General features: G+C 54.8%; 1 protein-coding gene across 1 annotated transcript in view; it reads right to left on the bottom strand.

Moving 5' to 3' along the window:
• Positions 1–16,749, bottom strand: part of ADCY5 (adenylate cyclase 5) — a 178,462-nt gene that overhangs the window by 59,999 nt on the left and 101,714 nt on the right. The window contains exon 2 of the mRNA XM_075556322.1: positions 196–345. Within this exon, the coding sequence (XP_075412437.1) occupies positions 196–345 (150 nt within the window). The remainder of the gene's footprint in view (positions 1–195; positions 346–16,749) is intronic.

The raw sequence follows: 16,749 nt of genomic DNA, 5'->3' as shown, positions 1-16,749 counted from the left end.
CTCCCAAGGCCTGGAGACCACAGGGTCCCTGAGGAGAATTCCCACAGAGCCTGGAAAGCTGGGCTCCCTCCAGGGGAAACACACCCTGCAGGCTGGGTCCCAGCCAGGGCCAAGGCACTGGTCTGGCTGTGTGGGGATGAGGAGAATGTGATGGGGACAGGAGACGTTTGGGGACTGGGAGGTGGTCTCACTCACCTGCTGCTGGTTCTCCCGCTGCGAGTGGAGGCGCGCCTGGATGCACTCTCGGGTCTCCTGGAAGGCCTGTCTCTGGGAGACCTCGGCTGGGTAGTGGGTGCAGACACCCACGATGTTGGTGCAGGAGAAGATGAGGACATTGGAGACCAGCTGCAGGGGCAGAGACAGCACACGGAGCTCAGGCGTGGAGCCCTACCAGGCAGTGGAGGCCCAGCCCCACCCTCCGGGTCCCCTGGAGACGCCCACACACCCAAGCCCCCAGCAAACAGATGCCACAGATGGACTTGGCCTCTCTGCACATAGCAGACTGCTGGGAGCAGCCACGTATACCAGTCAGGACCCCTCACATCCCCAAAACCCAACACTTGTCTTGCCCATGATGGGTGTGGGCACAGAGTCACTGAACAGTCAACCGAAAGCAGCTCAGTTTGCCCAAGACAGCCTTGTAACCTGTGGCCATCTGGCCCATTCTGCCTCCTAATGGCCACACAGCATTGAGTGGAGCTGCCCCTCGAGGTTTAAATGAAGGGAACGGTGCATTCTCCCACCGCCCCTGTTCCATTCCATTCGTATGTGGAGCTGATAATCTACGAAGCTAGGCTGTAGGAAGAAGAACAGACATCAGGATGATTTGACTCATTCTGCAGGCAGCCCTTGATATGCAGATGACACATCTTGCTGGCTGATGGTGAAGTGGCCTGAAGCCCTTACTGATGAAGATCAAAGGTTACATCTCAACACAGAGGAAGCAGGGATTGCACCACTGGACCACTAAGCATCATCACTCTAAGTAGGGGGTGGTGTCGGGGTGGGGGGCGGGGTGGTGACACTGAGGTTACCAAGGGTTTCGTTGTACTTGGGTCCCTAGAGGCAGCAGTCAAGAAATCAAATGGTGCATCGCACGGGGCACATCTGCCGCCAAACACCTGCTTCAAGTGGTAAGAAACACAGGTGTCACTCTGAGGACTAAGGTGCACCTGGCCTAGGCCCTGGCCTCTTCAGTGGCCCCACAGGTGTGTGCATGCTGCACAGTGGCTGGCACTGGAGACCTTTGAATCACGGCGTTGGTGAGGGGAGCGAGCGTCACAGAGTTTGCGGGGCAGCGTCATGAAGAGATCCTGGGGTTCCCCCACCCAACTTTTGGCAGCCCCTTTCTACAAGCTCTAGGAGGACCGAGCACAATACACCTGAATGAAGTTGAGCCAAGATGGTCCCTAAGAGGAGGGGGTGGGAAGACGCCGCCTCGTGCACCCTGGATGCGCTCACAGAGGGACTCGCCCGGGTCTGTCGAAGGGCCTCGTGCTGGGCGCAGTAGAGGGCAGTGAGAAAGAGGAAGGCCCTGAGGGAGCCAGGCTGGCACAGTGGTTGCCACACTGAACTCAAACAAGACTGTGAGGCTGGTGCCGTACCAGGTACTGTCCCGTCCTGTTCTGTGTTAGGTTGGCGAGAGTTGGGATCAGCCTGATGGCAGCAAGTCCTTGCTGGATGAGGCCGAAGCAACTGGATAGCCCCCAACAGCCACAATAAGAATCTTGATGGACGCAGACTGCCGTCTCTCGCTCGGCACGGCTGGTGCCGTGCGAGCCACCACGAGCCCATTTGGTCGGCAGCCCTGCGCTGAACCTCTCCCCGACCAGGGCTCTTAGAAACGAAAAGTGCAGGGCATTAGTGACTCGGGCAAAGCTGGCTGCGTGTTGGCGGTGAGGATGGTGCGATGTTATTCCACTCTTTGGAGGTGCTCAGCATCAGACCCCCCAGGGCTGTCCTAGTGAAGGGCCTTGAGATCAGTACCCGTAAACCAGGTGCTCGCTGGCCACCTACCAGCCAGCCAGCCGTGGGCTAACCACCGTGGGGAACATAAGGGAGGGAAGGGGAGCGCTCGCCCGAGGGCACTGGTTCATGCTGACCGTGGCGGAAGGATCTGCGAAAGGGCTGAGAGAAGGCGGTCCAACTGGAAGATTGTAACCGATGTCACTGAAGCGCACTTGTAGTGATTGTTGAGATGGCGGATGCCTCATTATGTAGGAAGGGGCTTTCAACACGCTGGGGAAATTGGAATGAAAGGATACTGGGATTTTCCGGCGAACTTGTTGAAGATCCCTCATAGAGCTTCACACTTTTTGTTTGTTTGTTTAATAAAAAGAAAAGACGGACATGGTTCCTGGCCAGCAGGGATCAGTGCCCGCGGCTGGCCTTGTTTCGCTTTCAGTCTCTCTCTGCACCAGCACCCTGACAAGCCACTGCACCAGCTGGAGACGGTCGGCCCTCCCCCCTCCCCCCGCCCCCCCGCCTCCACACCCTGCCCCTTCTCCGAGCTGACCGAGATGTGTGTGGAAAAGTACCATCGCCCCTGCAGGTCAGCGGGGACAAGGTTGGAGTTCTTTGGAAAGGAATATTTACTGGAAAGCGAAGGAAAAACACAACACAACCCAGTTCACAAAAGCAAGCTGACACGGCACATTCCTGGGCCTCTCCAGCTGGTGTTTAATTAAACTTTCTCTTGGCAGGTGTGGCTGGGAGGGGGGGGGATTTACACTGGGCCTGGTCCACCCGAGATGCCAAGCAGAGACGCAGGCATCCTGCCTGTGGGAGAGGGACACTGCGCCCCAGTCCCTCCGAAAATGTAACTCTGCGTTCCACCCAACTCCGGAAAAGACCCCAGCCCCAACGCTGCACCGTGGTGATCCTGACGCCCCAGGGTGCGAAAGGCACCTCTCCTGGGTCCAACGGGTCCGCGGGGTGACCGTTCCCATGTTCTTCTTCCTCGGTGCCCTCCAGCTGGCTCTGATCTCCGGTGACCCCACGTGTCAGAGTGGGTTTCTGGTGTTTCTGAAGTAACTGGCGTGACCGGTCAACCTTGTAGTTACCAGCGGAGTTCACCTACTGTTTGTACCACCTGGGACCTCTTTGTCTCTGGATTCCAGGAGTTCTGTACCTGACGCAGGCCTGTCATCTACCAGGAGCTTCCCCCAAACCAGCATGTAAACCCAGAGCCCCTACGGGGGTCCATGAAGAATGGGGTGCACCTTGTCCTGGGCACCTGCCTGCTCCCTTTCTCATCACAAAGCCTTGCTCCCTCCTTTTCTGTGCAGTAAGTGCCTTCCGGGAAGGGCAAGCATGCATGGCTGATCCACTGAATCCCCCAGCCCTGCCCCATGGCTCGTGACCCCCACATGCTGCCGCCCCGCCCCTCCCCGCCACAGCCTCTCATTAACACCTGATCCTATTCAGAAACGGGAAGCACAGGGCCCACACCACCCAGACGACTTAGCACGAGGAAGAAGAGCCCTGCAGGACAGAGTTACAGTTGAGGGAGGTGACAGGAGACAGCCAACCAGAGAAGCCATCGTGCCCACTCAGAGTGACTCTACAGGGCAGGCAAGAAACGGCCCTGTGGGTTTCCACAAGAGGAAAGACCTCGTCTTTCTCCCTCGGAGTGGCTGGTGGTTTCGAACTGCCAACTGCAGATCGCAGCCCATCTCCACGGCGGCTCCAAGACCCCCCAGGAGAGAGGTAGGAGCCAGTAATAAGCAGCAGCAGGCGATCCATTCCAAGCAAGGTGGAGCCCTTGAGTGGGGGAGGGGAGGCAGAGGCCTCCCAGCAGGCCAGGGTGTTCTGGGTTCTAGGGGACCTGTGCATGAATCCTTCCGGCAGTCTTATTTGCAGTCACCCACACGGGAAATGAGCCAAATGACCCCTGTGGCATTCTCCTTAGCTGCTATCCGGTTGGCTGGGACCCCCTGGCGACCCCCTGCAGAGGCCAGTCCAGTTCCTGCCACATAATCACTGACAAATCTGAGTCCAACGGCCAACATTCTGTTGTGACCCAGGTGGGTTGTCATTGGCTAATTGGCAGAAGCAGACTGCGGGGGACTATCTTCTTAGTCTGTCTTAATCCGGAAGCTCTGCTGAAACCTACCCAGCTGGGTGACGCCTTGCTGGCCTTAGATGCTGGCCACATAGCTCCCAGCATCATAGAAACGCACATGCCACCTGCACAGGACAATGTGTGGGGAAAGGAGTTCCTTATGTGGCCTTTTGCCTTTGTTCTCTGGCCAAACAGCCCGGGAGATTTCCCCATGCAAGCCTGATTTTGAACCCCAGAGAATTTCTTACTTTTGCCTAACTGAAGTGAAACTGTAAAACAACTTGGTTTGAGTTTGTTTGTTTGTTTGTTTGTTTCTGACCCTGGGATGGGTCTGTACGTCGGAAAGGATCAGTCGACAGATTATACAAATGAGGTGACTGTTGATTAAGCAGATGACGCTACTGTGGAAATGAAGTGTCAGGGGCCTATGGGTCGAGATTGGTCAGTCTGTGGTCCTGGGGGGAGGATCGTGTCTTGAGATTACAAAGAGCTGGTGTACAAATGCAGTCAACCCGACCCAAGTTTTTCGGACAGGAAGCAGGAACAAACAGAAAGAAGAGAAAGAACCTTCTAAAAGAGCTGTAACACACGGCCAACAAGGACTGTAACACTACAGGCGGCGGCCAGCTTGGAAGGGGCGCAAAGGCAGCGCCAGCAGTGGTAGATCCAGGGGCAAGAGGAGCCTGTCCTGAGGGGGCCGGGAGGAGCTGAGAGGCCTTTCCTGAGATGGAAAAGTGAGATACTGCCACCTGTTTCCTGATTCTGAGTCGTTCCCTTTTTACTTCCTTCATAAGCCACGTAACTCCCCGAATAGTCGGTGAGTCCCAGGCCATTGCCGGGGGTGGCCCCAAACAAGAAGTGAATAGAAAGTGAGGTAGTAGGGATGGCTGGTGTTGGCACTGGTTCAAAGGTCGGACGGTGGAAGTCTCTCTCACCACCATCCCACGGGAATTGCTTCCGGCTGATCTCAGTCATCATGCCCACGGAAGTTAGACTCGGTCTGACCAGGGCTTCCACACAGTTCACTGAGTCTGATCCCTGCGAAGAATTTTGCCTTTCCACCCCAGCTAGGCAGTCCCAGAGTCTGCATTTTAAAAAGATGGCTAACATGTAGCCTCTGGCTGCATACACCTGGGGTGGCCAGAGGAATTCTCCGCAGGAGTCAGAAGGAATCTGTTTGAAGTCCTGGTCCTGGGGCCACTGCTGACTCCAGCAGCCTCTGACAACAACGGGGCGGTGCTTGGCTATACAGGTGGACAGCCGGCGGTACATCAACGAATGCATCTCAAAAGTATTAGGCTAAGTAAGACACCAGACTCAAAAGGCTGCATACACCGGGTCATGCAGTCATGCGACATCTACAGGGACCAGGCAGACCCCAGCACAGGTTGGGGAACGAGGAGACTGCAAAAGGGTAAGATGGGATCTTTTGGGGAGATGGAGCTGCTGCGTGCTTTTACTGTGGTGGCGGTTATATAGTTACATGCATTCATCCAAACTTGCAAAACTGTCCACCACAAGAAGGTGGATTTTACTGTGTGCATTGCATCCTCATTAAAACAACAACAGCAAAAACAGAAATAAGACTCAGGAGGGACGAGCCAGAGATGTGAGAGGCTGTCCGTGCTTTCCGCTTCTGGAACCGGCCTGAAGGGCCAAAATCTATTTTGAGTCCTGATCCCTAAGGTAATTATCAATTGGGCCGACACAGCATCTCAGCACTAATCCGCCTGGGTCACTCGGCCTGTAATCTGACTCCGCCCACAGTCAGAAGGCCAATCGCAACAGACGGTGCCAATCCTGGTACAGCAATGCGTGGTAACCCAGTAAGAGTCCAAATGGCTTTGCTAAGCTTCACAAGCATCAGAGTGTATCTCATTCACGAAAGGAAACCCAACCCGGTGTGCAGGAGGAGGGTGTCAGGTTTGAGAGGGTTCTGGGGAAAAGAGAGTGGGTTGGGAGATTGTCAGCAAAGTGGACCAGAGAGCCCCCAAAGTAACATGAACATGACAATCACCCACCCTTATAGACGATGGCCCCACAAAGGCAGGGATCTGTGCACCACGGTCTTAAAAGGTGTCAAAGGCCCATGCCGATGCTGATCCGAGGAAGAGAGGCTGCTGACAGCCTGCCTGCCAGGAGCCCACAGATCAAGCATGACCGTACTCCCATGCCCACAGGCTGGCTGTCTCTGATGCCACTGAAGTCAGCGTTCCCATACTCAACCCCTACACGCTTCCCAAGGGGCTCAAGCGCATCCGTGCTCCATTAACCAAAGGTCAATGGTTCAAATCCACTAGCAGCTCAGAGGGAAAAAGAAGAGGCTGTCAGCTCCAGGATGGATTACAACCTTGGAAGTCGAAGGGGGCAATTTGACTGTCCCCACAGGGTTGCTGTGATGTAGAATGAACTTGGTAGCAATGGCGCTTGGTTTCCTCTGCCCCAAACAAACCAGGTACAGTAAATGTAAGTCCAAACCCTGTGTGGAGGACAGGTTTTAGTCATTAGGAAATACCAAAAGGTGTCATTCAGTGCTGAGACTTGCAACACATCTAACCCCAGAGAGAAAGAGAGAGAGAGAGAGAGAGAGAGAGAGAGAGAGAGAGAGAGAGAGAGAGAGATGAGGTGCCAGTAGTTGGTGGCGGGGAGGTGGGCTGCACACTTTGTGGGTACAGAGGTCACCTCAGCCGCTGCTTTTAAAGCAAGCCCCGCAGCAGGTGGTTAGATGGTTCGGGTCCAGGTGGTCCCAGGACCACCCTGGGAGAATGGCCCTCCTACGAAGCCCTGTGCTACAGGGCGAATGTTTGGAATTCTAGTCTGAGCTCAGACCCTACGGAGAAGAAGTCTATGAATATTTAGAAATGGGCCTTATTTTGAAAAGCCCAGCACTTTTGAAACCCAATCTCAGGCTGCCTGCGACTGCAGGGTGGATTTGGGGGCGGGAGATGGGGAAGACTCCAAGAACATGGTGACTCGGCCCGAGTTTTCAGGGGGATCTGAGGACCATGCACCAGTTAGGGGAGAAGTACGAGGCAATGAGAAACGAGGGGGGAATGGATTGGGAATAAATGACGTGAGTTGGGGTTAGGGCTGGGATGTCCGGAGACCTGCTTCTATTTTATCCCAGGCAATGCTTGGTAGATATGTTTACGCTGGGGGCGGGGGGGGGGGTAACATTGTTTATTTTAATTCAGATTTGACGGGGTGCCCATATTTGATCTCGGAGCTCTAGCAGGGAGCCTTTCACTCTCGTCCTCACAATCCTGCCTGCCCTGGGCTGAGCATTGCTGTGGGGAGGGCGGGGGTCTGGCTCTCCTCCAGAGGCCTCCCCACTCACGGTGGCCCCAGCAAGGAGGAGCAGCAGAAAGACCACACAGCGTTTCCTCTGCCCAGCCCTTGTCGGAAGTCACCTCTACTGTGGGAGAACCCAAGTGCTGACACTGGATTTTTCCAAGTCCACCCACCTAGCCAGTTAGGGCCAGGCCACCTCAGGGAGCCTGGGTGCTGAGGACCGGCTCCCTGGGCACTAAGGAGGGTGGGGGGGGGGTGGTCTCCTGTCCCCCAGACCTAGGGGCAGTGCAAACCTTCTTGTCTCAGTCCTTTGTCCGTGTCCAAGGCCAACAGGGGAGAACCCCCCCACCCCCCACTGGGCTGGATCCCGCTGGTCTATGTAAAGGAGGCTCAGAATCTGGTCGGATACAGAGAGCATAAATCAAGGAAAAATAATCTTACATGACATCCTCTTAGAAGGCATAGCTGCACACAGTTCCTTGTATACAACATCATGCTCAATTAGGCGCTTAATGGCTTTAAATTCTTTTAATATATTTTTACTTTTTTTTATGTCAAGGGGACGCCTCTTCAGAATGTTTCCTTTGCAAAATAGTGGAACATTGCAGAGTTTTTCCAGGGTGACTCAAGTCACGTTCTCTCAGACCTGGAGCTTCTGTGACTGGCAGGTGGGGGGAGGGGGGAGGGCGCGGGGTGTTGCTGGTTCTGGACAAAGAGGTGAAGCCCATTTCTGCATTTCCTTGTGTCACTAGGTTCCCAAGCATCCTCTCCATCCCCCCTCGGCTCCAGGGGCTCCTGGCTGGTCCCTTTCTCCTGCTCCAGCTTTTCCTGAGCGCTTAGGATGCCTGCACATTGTCCGCACGCTGCCACCGGGCAGCTTGCTCTGAGAGCCTTGACATCATGTCCCTTTCCAGGCCCCGAATGTCCCCAAACTCCTGTGCTGGTATCTCCCGTGCAAGTCTCGGGCCCGAGCAGACTCCTGGTCTCCTCAGCGACTTCAACCTGCATTAAAGGCCTGCCTCACCTTCGTGGCTGCTCAGCCGACAGACAACAAAGGGCTGCACTCACAACCTGCAACGGCACCGGGACACCTGCGAGTCAGACCCTGTGACCCCAGGAACCTGCCCTGGCTGGTTCCCAGGGGTAGATGGGAAGACCTTTCTTCCTAGTCTGTATCAGCCTGAGTATGCCAACAAAACACGCCTAGCGGAACAAACGGGCAGGCAGTGACTGTGCGTGAGGTGCACCGACTGGGCATTGAACCCAGGTCTCCAGCGCGGAAGGCAAGAATCCTATCACTAAACCACCAGTACCCCCACCAAGTGAGGAGGAAAGATACCAAGTGGAACGTGAAGATAGGCAAGTATCAAGGAGCCATCAGCAATTTGCAGCCTTCAAAACACACGTGTAATGTTTCATTTCCTTCTCCCCAGGTCCTGATAAGCTAGGTGGGTCCCACCCTCCATACACCGGGCACACGGAGGCTCAGGGGAGACTCCCTGCCCGAGGTTACACCGAGACACGGCAGCATCACTGACAGTCCCTACTCTGCTGGACTAAGCCACTATTTATCCCAACTTAATTTAGGGCCCGTTCTGGTTGATTCTATTTAATAAAGAAGCACTCCACTTTCTCTCACCCTGGTCCTAGGTGCCCCAGGCCTTGTTCATAGATCGTGGTCACGTGAAGAGCTGCTGATTACTGACCGACACACTCCCAGCTCCTGCCGGCCTCCACGCTCACCTCTGGGGAGAACTCTCTCTCCAAGTCACCGTGGCTGAGAAAGGTCTATGCGTGAGGCCAGGGCCTACACTGGTGTGTTAGTTTGGGTAGACTAGAGAAACAAATCCAGGGAGACTTATATATGAATAGGAAAGAGCTTTCTATAAAGAGTAATTGTACATTACGAAAACATCCCAGCTCAGTCCAGATCAAGTCCCTAAGTCCAATATTAGCCCATATGTCCAGTTCCAGTCTGTAAAGTCCTCTTCAGACTCACAAAACACATGCAATGATGCTGAGTGCAGGAAGATGACAGGCCAGTGGGTGGAGAGTCCTGTGGATCCAGTGTCGGTAGAAGAATCTTAGTACTGGCGTGGGTCTCCACGTGGCTCCTCCAGCTCCAAGGCTCTAGTGTAGCTCCCTGTGTCTTGTCCACAGGAATGTCTCACAGGGAGTGTGTGCATGTCCCACCTCCAGCAAGCTGTATGTCTCCATAGTGCTTCCAAAATGAAGTTATCCAGCTGAGACCTGATTGACAAGCTAAACTCCACCCCTTCACTCTTGAGTCTGAAATTGACACCAGATGATGTAACTACCACACTAGTGTGTTGTTGTTGTTAGGGGCCCTGAGCGCCGACTCACTGACCCTGTGTGACAGGGATTCCCCAGGCCCCACAGGGATTGCTAGGATGCAATCTCCACGGCGCGTCTTCCTTCAGCACCTGGGCTCTTGCTCATCTGCGGCCTCCTGAAATGGCTGAAGTACAGCCAGAGTGCTTCTGAGAGGCAAGGATTGTGAGATTGCATTTCCTATACTTTGCACCTGTCAGGGGAGACCAGTGTCTGGAGAAGGACGTGCTATTTGGTAAAGTTCAGGCCCTCCAGGAGATGGATCGACACCATGGCCGCGACAATCGACACAGGCATGGGAACGCTCGTGAGCCGGTGAAGGAGCAGGCAGTGTTGTGTTCTGTTGAGTTTAAGGTCGCTACGGGTCGGAACCGACTTGATGGCACCTAACAGGACAGGTTGGAACCATTAACCTTTTGGTTAGCAGCCAAGCGCTTACTGTTGGGCCCCTCAAAAGCATGGAGTCAGTGCCAGCTCCTAGAAATTGTCCAGGACAGGGTGGAGCTGCCTCTGTGGGTTCCTAAGACTGCACCTTGTTACGGGAGCAGAAAACCTAGCTTTGTCCTCTCAGAGCGGCTGGGGGTTTCAAACTGCTGACCTTGTGGTTACCAGCCCAGTGTGTAGCTCACTATGCCACCAGGGCAGCAATGTTCTCTCAAAGTATTTTCATCTCCTGAACTGAAGTTCCATGCACATCATTAGTCTATGGTTTTGTCTACTCTGTTTGTTATGAGTGGGGCTGCTAACCACTAGGTCAGCAGTTCAAAACCACCCGGGACTCCTTGGGAGAGAGATGAGGCTTTCTACTCCCGTAAAGTGTTACAGTCTGGGAAACGCACAGGGGAAGATGTACCCTGTCCTACAGGGCTGCTATGAGCCAGCATTTTAACTTGATGGCAGCGAGCTTCTGGTTTAGACATTCAAACAAATGAAAGCGCACAATGCATATCCTTGACGTTCGGCTTCTTTCCCAGAGCATACTGTCTTCAAGGCTCGTTCATGTTGTAGAACGGACCACTGCCTCATTCCTTTTTTGGCTAAATACGATTCCATGGTATAAATCTACATTTTTCAACCATTTCAACCACTGACGTACATTTGGATTGTAGCCACTTTCAAATGACAAATAATGCTGCTAGGAGCATTCGTGCACAGGTGTTTGTATGAAGTCTATTTTCAATTGGGCATGTACCTGGCGTGGGAATTGCTAGATCCTGTGCCAAGTTAGGATTTCATTTTACTGGGTGGGGTCCACAATCAGTACTCATGGAAGCTGAAATCAAGAAATCAAATGACAGTGATTGCATTGGGCAAATCTGCTGCAAAAGACTTCCGTAGAGTGTTTAAAAGGATGTCACTGTGGGGACTAAGGGGCCCTTGACCCAAACCAGGGTATGTTTCCAATGACCTCATTCGCAGCTGAGAGACGGACACTGAGTAAGGGAGAGGAGCCGTTCTGCTCCTGTGAAGAGCGACAGTCTGAGAACCCACCGGGACAGTTCTGCCCTGCCCTGCAGGACTGCTATCAGTCGGAAGGGGAGCTTGAGGATGGTTTGTTTGTTTGTTTGTTTAAATAACCACAGGCCCAGGAAGAATAAGTCAAGTGGAAGAAAAGATTCACACCAAACCAGAAGAAGGGATCAGGTCTGGAATGGGGACTAGGGAGGCTTCCTGGAGCAGCATGGGGGAGATGGACCCACAGTGTGGGCAGTATCTGAGCAGCGGCCACCGTGGGTGGCAGAGATGGCACGAGCAAAGGGGCGGGCGTGGGAGAGGGCGAGTTGCACAGGGAACACCAAGCCAGCAGGACTGGCTGTGGCAGTGCGACAACCAAGGACTGGCCAGGGATCAGGCAGGGCTCTTGGCCTGCCACCTGAGGGTAAGGAGTGGGCACCCAGCCCAGGGGGCGTGTACCAACCTCCGATGGCTGCACTTCCAAAAACAAGAAGGGTTTTCCTTTTTCAAATGATAGAAGAAATATACACTCTGCTATAGAAAATTTCAACATCACTGGAGGGGCGGGTGGTGCTGACATCAGCTACCACCCAAAGGCAGCCCAGGCTAATCATTCCACGTACCCCTCCCTTTCCCTCTTTCAACCCGCTCACATTTTGTTTTCTGTTCTCATGAAGCTGGGCTCTGTTTATGTAACTTGGTATCCGGCGTTTTTCACTGAACATTGTAATTCGAGCATGTCCTCTGGCGAGTACAACCTCTAACACTGCCGGCTTCACGGAGAGCGGCCCTTTGGAAAATTAATCAGCCTGCTGCGGGCAGGGGTGAGTGAGGAGGAGGACGATGTCAGAGGAGAGAGCTCACGAGGCAGCTGTGGGACAGCACGGAGGAGGAGGAGCAGGGGCCAGAGAGTGGCCAGGGGCCTAGTGAGGGGCAGGGGAACTCTGGGTGGAAGGAACAGCCCCAAAGGGCAGCTGCAGCCCTGAGCGAGGAGCAGGGGACCCTGGGTGCTGTCCCTACGGGGCGGGGCAGGAGGGCTTTGGTTCTGCATTCACAAGGAAGTGCGGAACCTGCAGGCTAGCAGCTAGCGGCAGCAGGCCCACACGTTCACATGCGGTGGCAGCGACTGGGAAGGTACAATGGATGAGGGGTCAGGAGCTTCGCCAGTGACCTCAGAGAGATTCAGAAGACAAGGAGTCCAGACCACCCAAAATCCAAGCCCATTCACATGGAGTGTGCTCTGATTCACGGTGACTCAACAGGGCGGGACAGAATCCAAGGTTTTCCGAGATCGATCTTCCCATGAGCAGACAGCCTCACCTTCCTCCCTGGGAGTAGCAGGTGGGTTTGAACTGCTGGTGTTTGTGGTGAGCTGGCCGATGCTTAACCCAACGTGTCCCCCAAACCCCTTGGTGTTCAAATAGTAAGAGGTGACCTTAGAGTGTGGCAAGGGGCCAGCAGTCTTCCAGTGCTTAGCAATGAAGGGAGGGGCGAGGGGGAGACAGGGAGAATTTGATTTAGCCAAAGCCCAGGAGGGGAGGGCCCAAAGAAACAAGCAACACCCACAGGACCCAGCAGAACTGCCTGTGGTTTAAAACAACGGCTGCCCTTGGTCGCCGGTGCCTGGGGAGCACTTGAAATTCGGCCAGTCGGCATTGAGACATGCGGGTCTGATTGTCTCACGGTTACTCCCGGGCACGTGGGTGCTCCGCAGCGGTTTTCTTCTCCAGTGCCATTATGAGGGAACGGATCTTAAGGTGGCCACTCTCTTTCATTTTATATGTCGCTGTGGTCGCACACGGATCCACCACACAAGCTTGGCTGGTGCCACTTTCTGCAGGTGCCCTTTGCCATACTGCACGCATGAGCATGTGTATCAGCTTCCGAAGCGCTCTTGCGAACGACTCTGGCACATGGGAAATGCTGCTGGGGCTCTGGTTGGGAAAATAAAATCTATGACTAAGGTTCATTTTGAACAAGGTCGTGAAAGCAGGAGTAGGGGCTCTCACTGCTGGCCATGCCCGGACTAAAGCGGCTCCCGTTGACCCTCCACCCACACTCCGTGGGGGCAGAGCCCCCAGCGGTCCCTCTGAAGGGGCTGTGTGAGGGCAGCCCGGGGGAAAACTGAGGTTTTCTGTGGGAACCAGGGGTGGGTACTAATTAGGATGCCTGTCCACTCGGGATCTGGTTTGACCGCACATGTCTTTGGAGCAGCGGTTCTCAACCTGTGGGTCATGGCCCCTTTTGGGGGTTGAACGACCCTTTCACTGGGGTCGCCTGATTCATAACAGTAGTAAAATGACAGTGATGAAGTAGCGATGAAAATAATTTTATGGTTGGGGGTCACCACGACATGAGGAAGGTGGAGAACAGCTGCTCTAGAGCAAGACATCCACTAACCGCCAGAGAAACCAGGACGGCCAAGTTCACCCACAGGCAGCTGTCACGGGAGGAGGGGTTCAAGAATTCTCTTGTCTGAAAAACCAGTGGATCAAACTCTGTTGGCCATGCTTATTTTAAAAACAAAACAAAACGAAAAACTTAGTAAAATATTTATTTTTTCCACCTGGGCATTCCCTCATTAATTTTTAAAATTTGTATGCTAGAAAATTTCAACCTAAGGCTCAAGACAATGAGGACGAGAAAAGCAAGAACATTCTGAAAACGGTGGCGGGACGACTGCCCACCTCTTCTCCACATGACTGACCTGCTGGACTGCAGAGAGGTGAGCCACAGCCCACAGAGAGAGTCCAACCTATATGCGGAACTCCTTATTTCCCTGCTGGGTATCACGACTCTAGGACCAAGGGCGAGGGGCTCTGAGCCTGGTGGGCCAGGGAGAGGCCGCAGGCAGACTTTCCACTAGCACAGGGGTCTTTGACGATTGGCCTCCGGCCCTCCCTCAGGGCCACAAGAGGGCCTGCCCTCACCTCCACCCTCCTGAGCCTTATCCCTGAGCCTCATCCCCGCAGCCTCAGGCTTCAGAAGCCACGCAGGGACTCCCACTGGCTTTTACAGACCTGAAATGCGGAGGCAGGAAAGGGAAGGAGTGCGGGGTGGTGGGGGGCAGGCTGAGGCTCAACCCCCAGGCTCCAGGGGAAAGCACAGCCGCAGGTGGGGGCTCAGACGAGCCGGCTGAGGTTGTCTGCATTTCCTCAGAAAGCGGCTACAAATGGAAAACCAATTTCTCTAGCAGGTCGTGAACCTCGGGGGCTTCTGGGAGACCACGGGGCTTTAAAACCCAAAGGGAAGGCGGGACAAGTGAGGGTCCAGAGGGAGCATCGAGGAGAGGAGGCGGGGGGCTTCGGGGCTCCCTCCCCGGGACTGCGATCAGCAGGAGCCCTCTCACTGCTCCCGCCCTTGGTGGCATAGTGGGTGACACTCTGGGCTGCTAATCACAAGGTCAGCAGTTCAAAACCACCAGGCATTTTGTGGGAGAAAGATGAGATTCTCCACTCCTGTAAAGAGTTAGTCTCCCAAGCTCCAAGGGGCAGTTCCGGCCTGTCCTGTAGGGTAGCCATGAGTTGGAATCGACTTGATGGCTGTGAGTTGTTGTGACTCTGGGGTGCCAGGCAAGTCAGTCACTTCTCTGTGAATCTCTGTCTCCTTGGCCACAGCCTGCTCGGGCAAGAAGGCCATCCTGAGCACTGTGCCACCTTACTGGAGCTGCCCGTAAGTGCCCAATTCCAAATCTTCAGTCTCCAGGTCTCCCGCAGTGTCTGGGAGCGTGCAGTGTTATGGCTTAGAGTCGGCAGCGGTCAGTCTGTCACACCTGCAAAGCACTCCAAACGCTCCGTCGGACGTGGGCCGGGTCCTCGGGGAAGTCCAGAGGAAGCAAGGTCTCTGCCAGGTCGAGGCCCACCTGCCCCCGTGGGAACAGAAGCCCACACAAAGCAAGGACATCAGCCTGGGTGGTGGGGCCAGGGGTGAAGGAGGGGCTGGCTGGCTTGGAGGGAGTACCACAGGAAGGCTTTCGAGAGAAGCTGGCTGATGGCCTTGCCCACCCACAAACTGCTTCCCCCGGCAGTTCTCTGACCTCGGGACAAGGAAGAGTTCCCATTGTGGCCTGGCATGAAGTTTTGTGGGCTAGAAAGTTTATTTATAATCCGAGTGCAACAAAGTTTCTCTCTTCCAAAAAGTCTCATCCTGGAGAACAATTATCCAGTCCCCACCTCCCTCCCGAAGTCCCCCCGCCCCCCACTCTCAACTTCCTCCTCCCACTTCCAGGAAAGTTAGACAAGCTTTCATTGTTCCCCGTCCGCCACGGTGACAGCCGGGGATGATGCCAGCTGTGTAGGTGGACAGAATGGGCTGACAAAATGCTGGAGCCCGATCCAGCGGGGGGAGGGCAGGAAGCACCCCACCTCACAAGGCGCTCGGATCTACCCCACACAGGGGGAGCATGGCTTTTTGCACACCTTTTCCCACTCCCTCACCTCCACCTGCCACCTACCCAGCCTCCTGCCCTCCACTGCTCAGGGCCCACCTCTTGCGGATCAAGTTTGGGAAAGAGAAACTGCCGCCTAGCCTAACCCCATGTCGAGCACAGGTCGGCGAGGAACAAGCCATGGGCAGGCCTGTACCACAGCCTGGGCTGTCCTGGGGACCACCTGCCTCTCTGCCCAGGAGCAGGGGCCTCCCCTGGCTTCTCTGGGCCTGGAAGGCTTCTCCCAGCAAGGTCAGGCACCCCCATAAGGGGCCTCACAAGCTCCCTGGGGGAGAAAGACAGGACAGCCCAATGAAGTGGGCTGAGTGCTGAGCGGGATCTGGGGACCAGGTCACTCAGTCCTTCTAGACCTCAGTCTCCTGGTCTCTAACATGGAGTGAGGAACACCTGCTAATAAGCTAGAGATGCACACCAGTTACAGGTGTCAAGCCAGCCAGGTCAGGGCAGGAGGGGCAGGAACTTGGTAGAACATGCACAGAGCACCTCAGCTCACTTGTCCCCCACCGCCCAGGCCAGCGGCTGGCACAGGCCACAGACTCAGTTCGACTCCCAGAGACCCCGGGCGTGGCAGCACCTCAGGAGCTATGTGGCGTGAGGTTTTCAAACACTGGCTTTCAGCAGAAGCTTGCTAGGCCATCTGAAGCCCCACTGGCAACCTGAACCCCCAACCTTCTGGCCAGCAGCCTGGAGAGCTAACCCGTTCCCACCACCCAGGGTATCTTGGCATGTACCAAGAAACACTTGGTAGAGGAATACATGGATGAAAGGGAAGTTGAGAGCCGCCGGGCCCTTTCCAGGAGAGAGGTCCAGACCTCCATGGGGCACTCGCTGCCTCTGACACTGAGTGAGATAGTTAAGGTTTATTGTGCCAATCTGGCAGATAAACACGTGGGATTAATTGACAAGTGGAGAGATAAATGGCTCGGTGAGCCTCACCTTTCTAGTTCTCGGGTCTCTTGATTTCTGATGGTCAGACCAGGGTGCAGCTGCCTTAGCCAGTTCCCTGCTTCAGCTGGCAAGGTTCACTTCCTGCAAGACATCCCTGAGGAGAAGCCACATGCAGCACTAGGTGCTGGAGCAGCCATGTGGAGACAGACTCCTGCCAGGACTGAGATGCTTACATGTTCAATGATTCGGCTTT

Source organism: Tenrec ecaudatus, chromosome 8, assembly GCF_050624435.1.
Source record: "Tenrec ecaudatus isolate mTenEca1 chromosome 8, mTenEca1.hap1, whole genome shotgun sequence".
NCBI lineage: Eukaryota > Metazoa > Chordata > Mammalia > Afrosoricida > Tenrecidae > Tenrec > Tenrec ecaudatus.
This window is presented reverse-complemented; position numbering and strand designations above follow the sequence as displayed.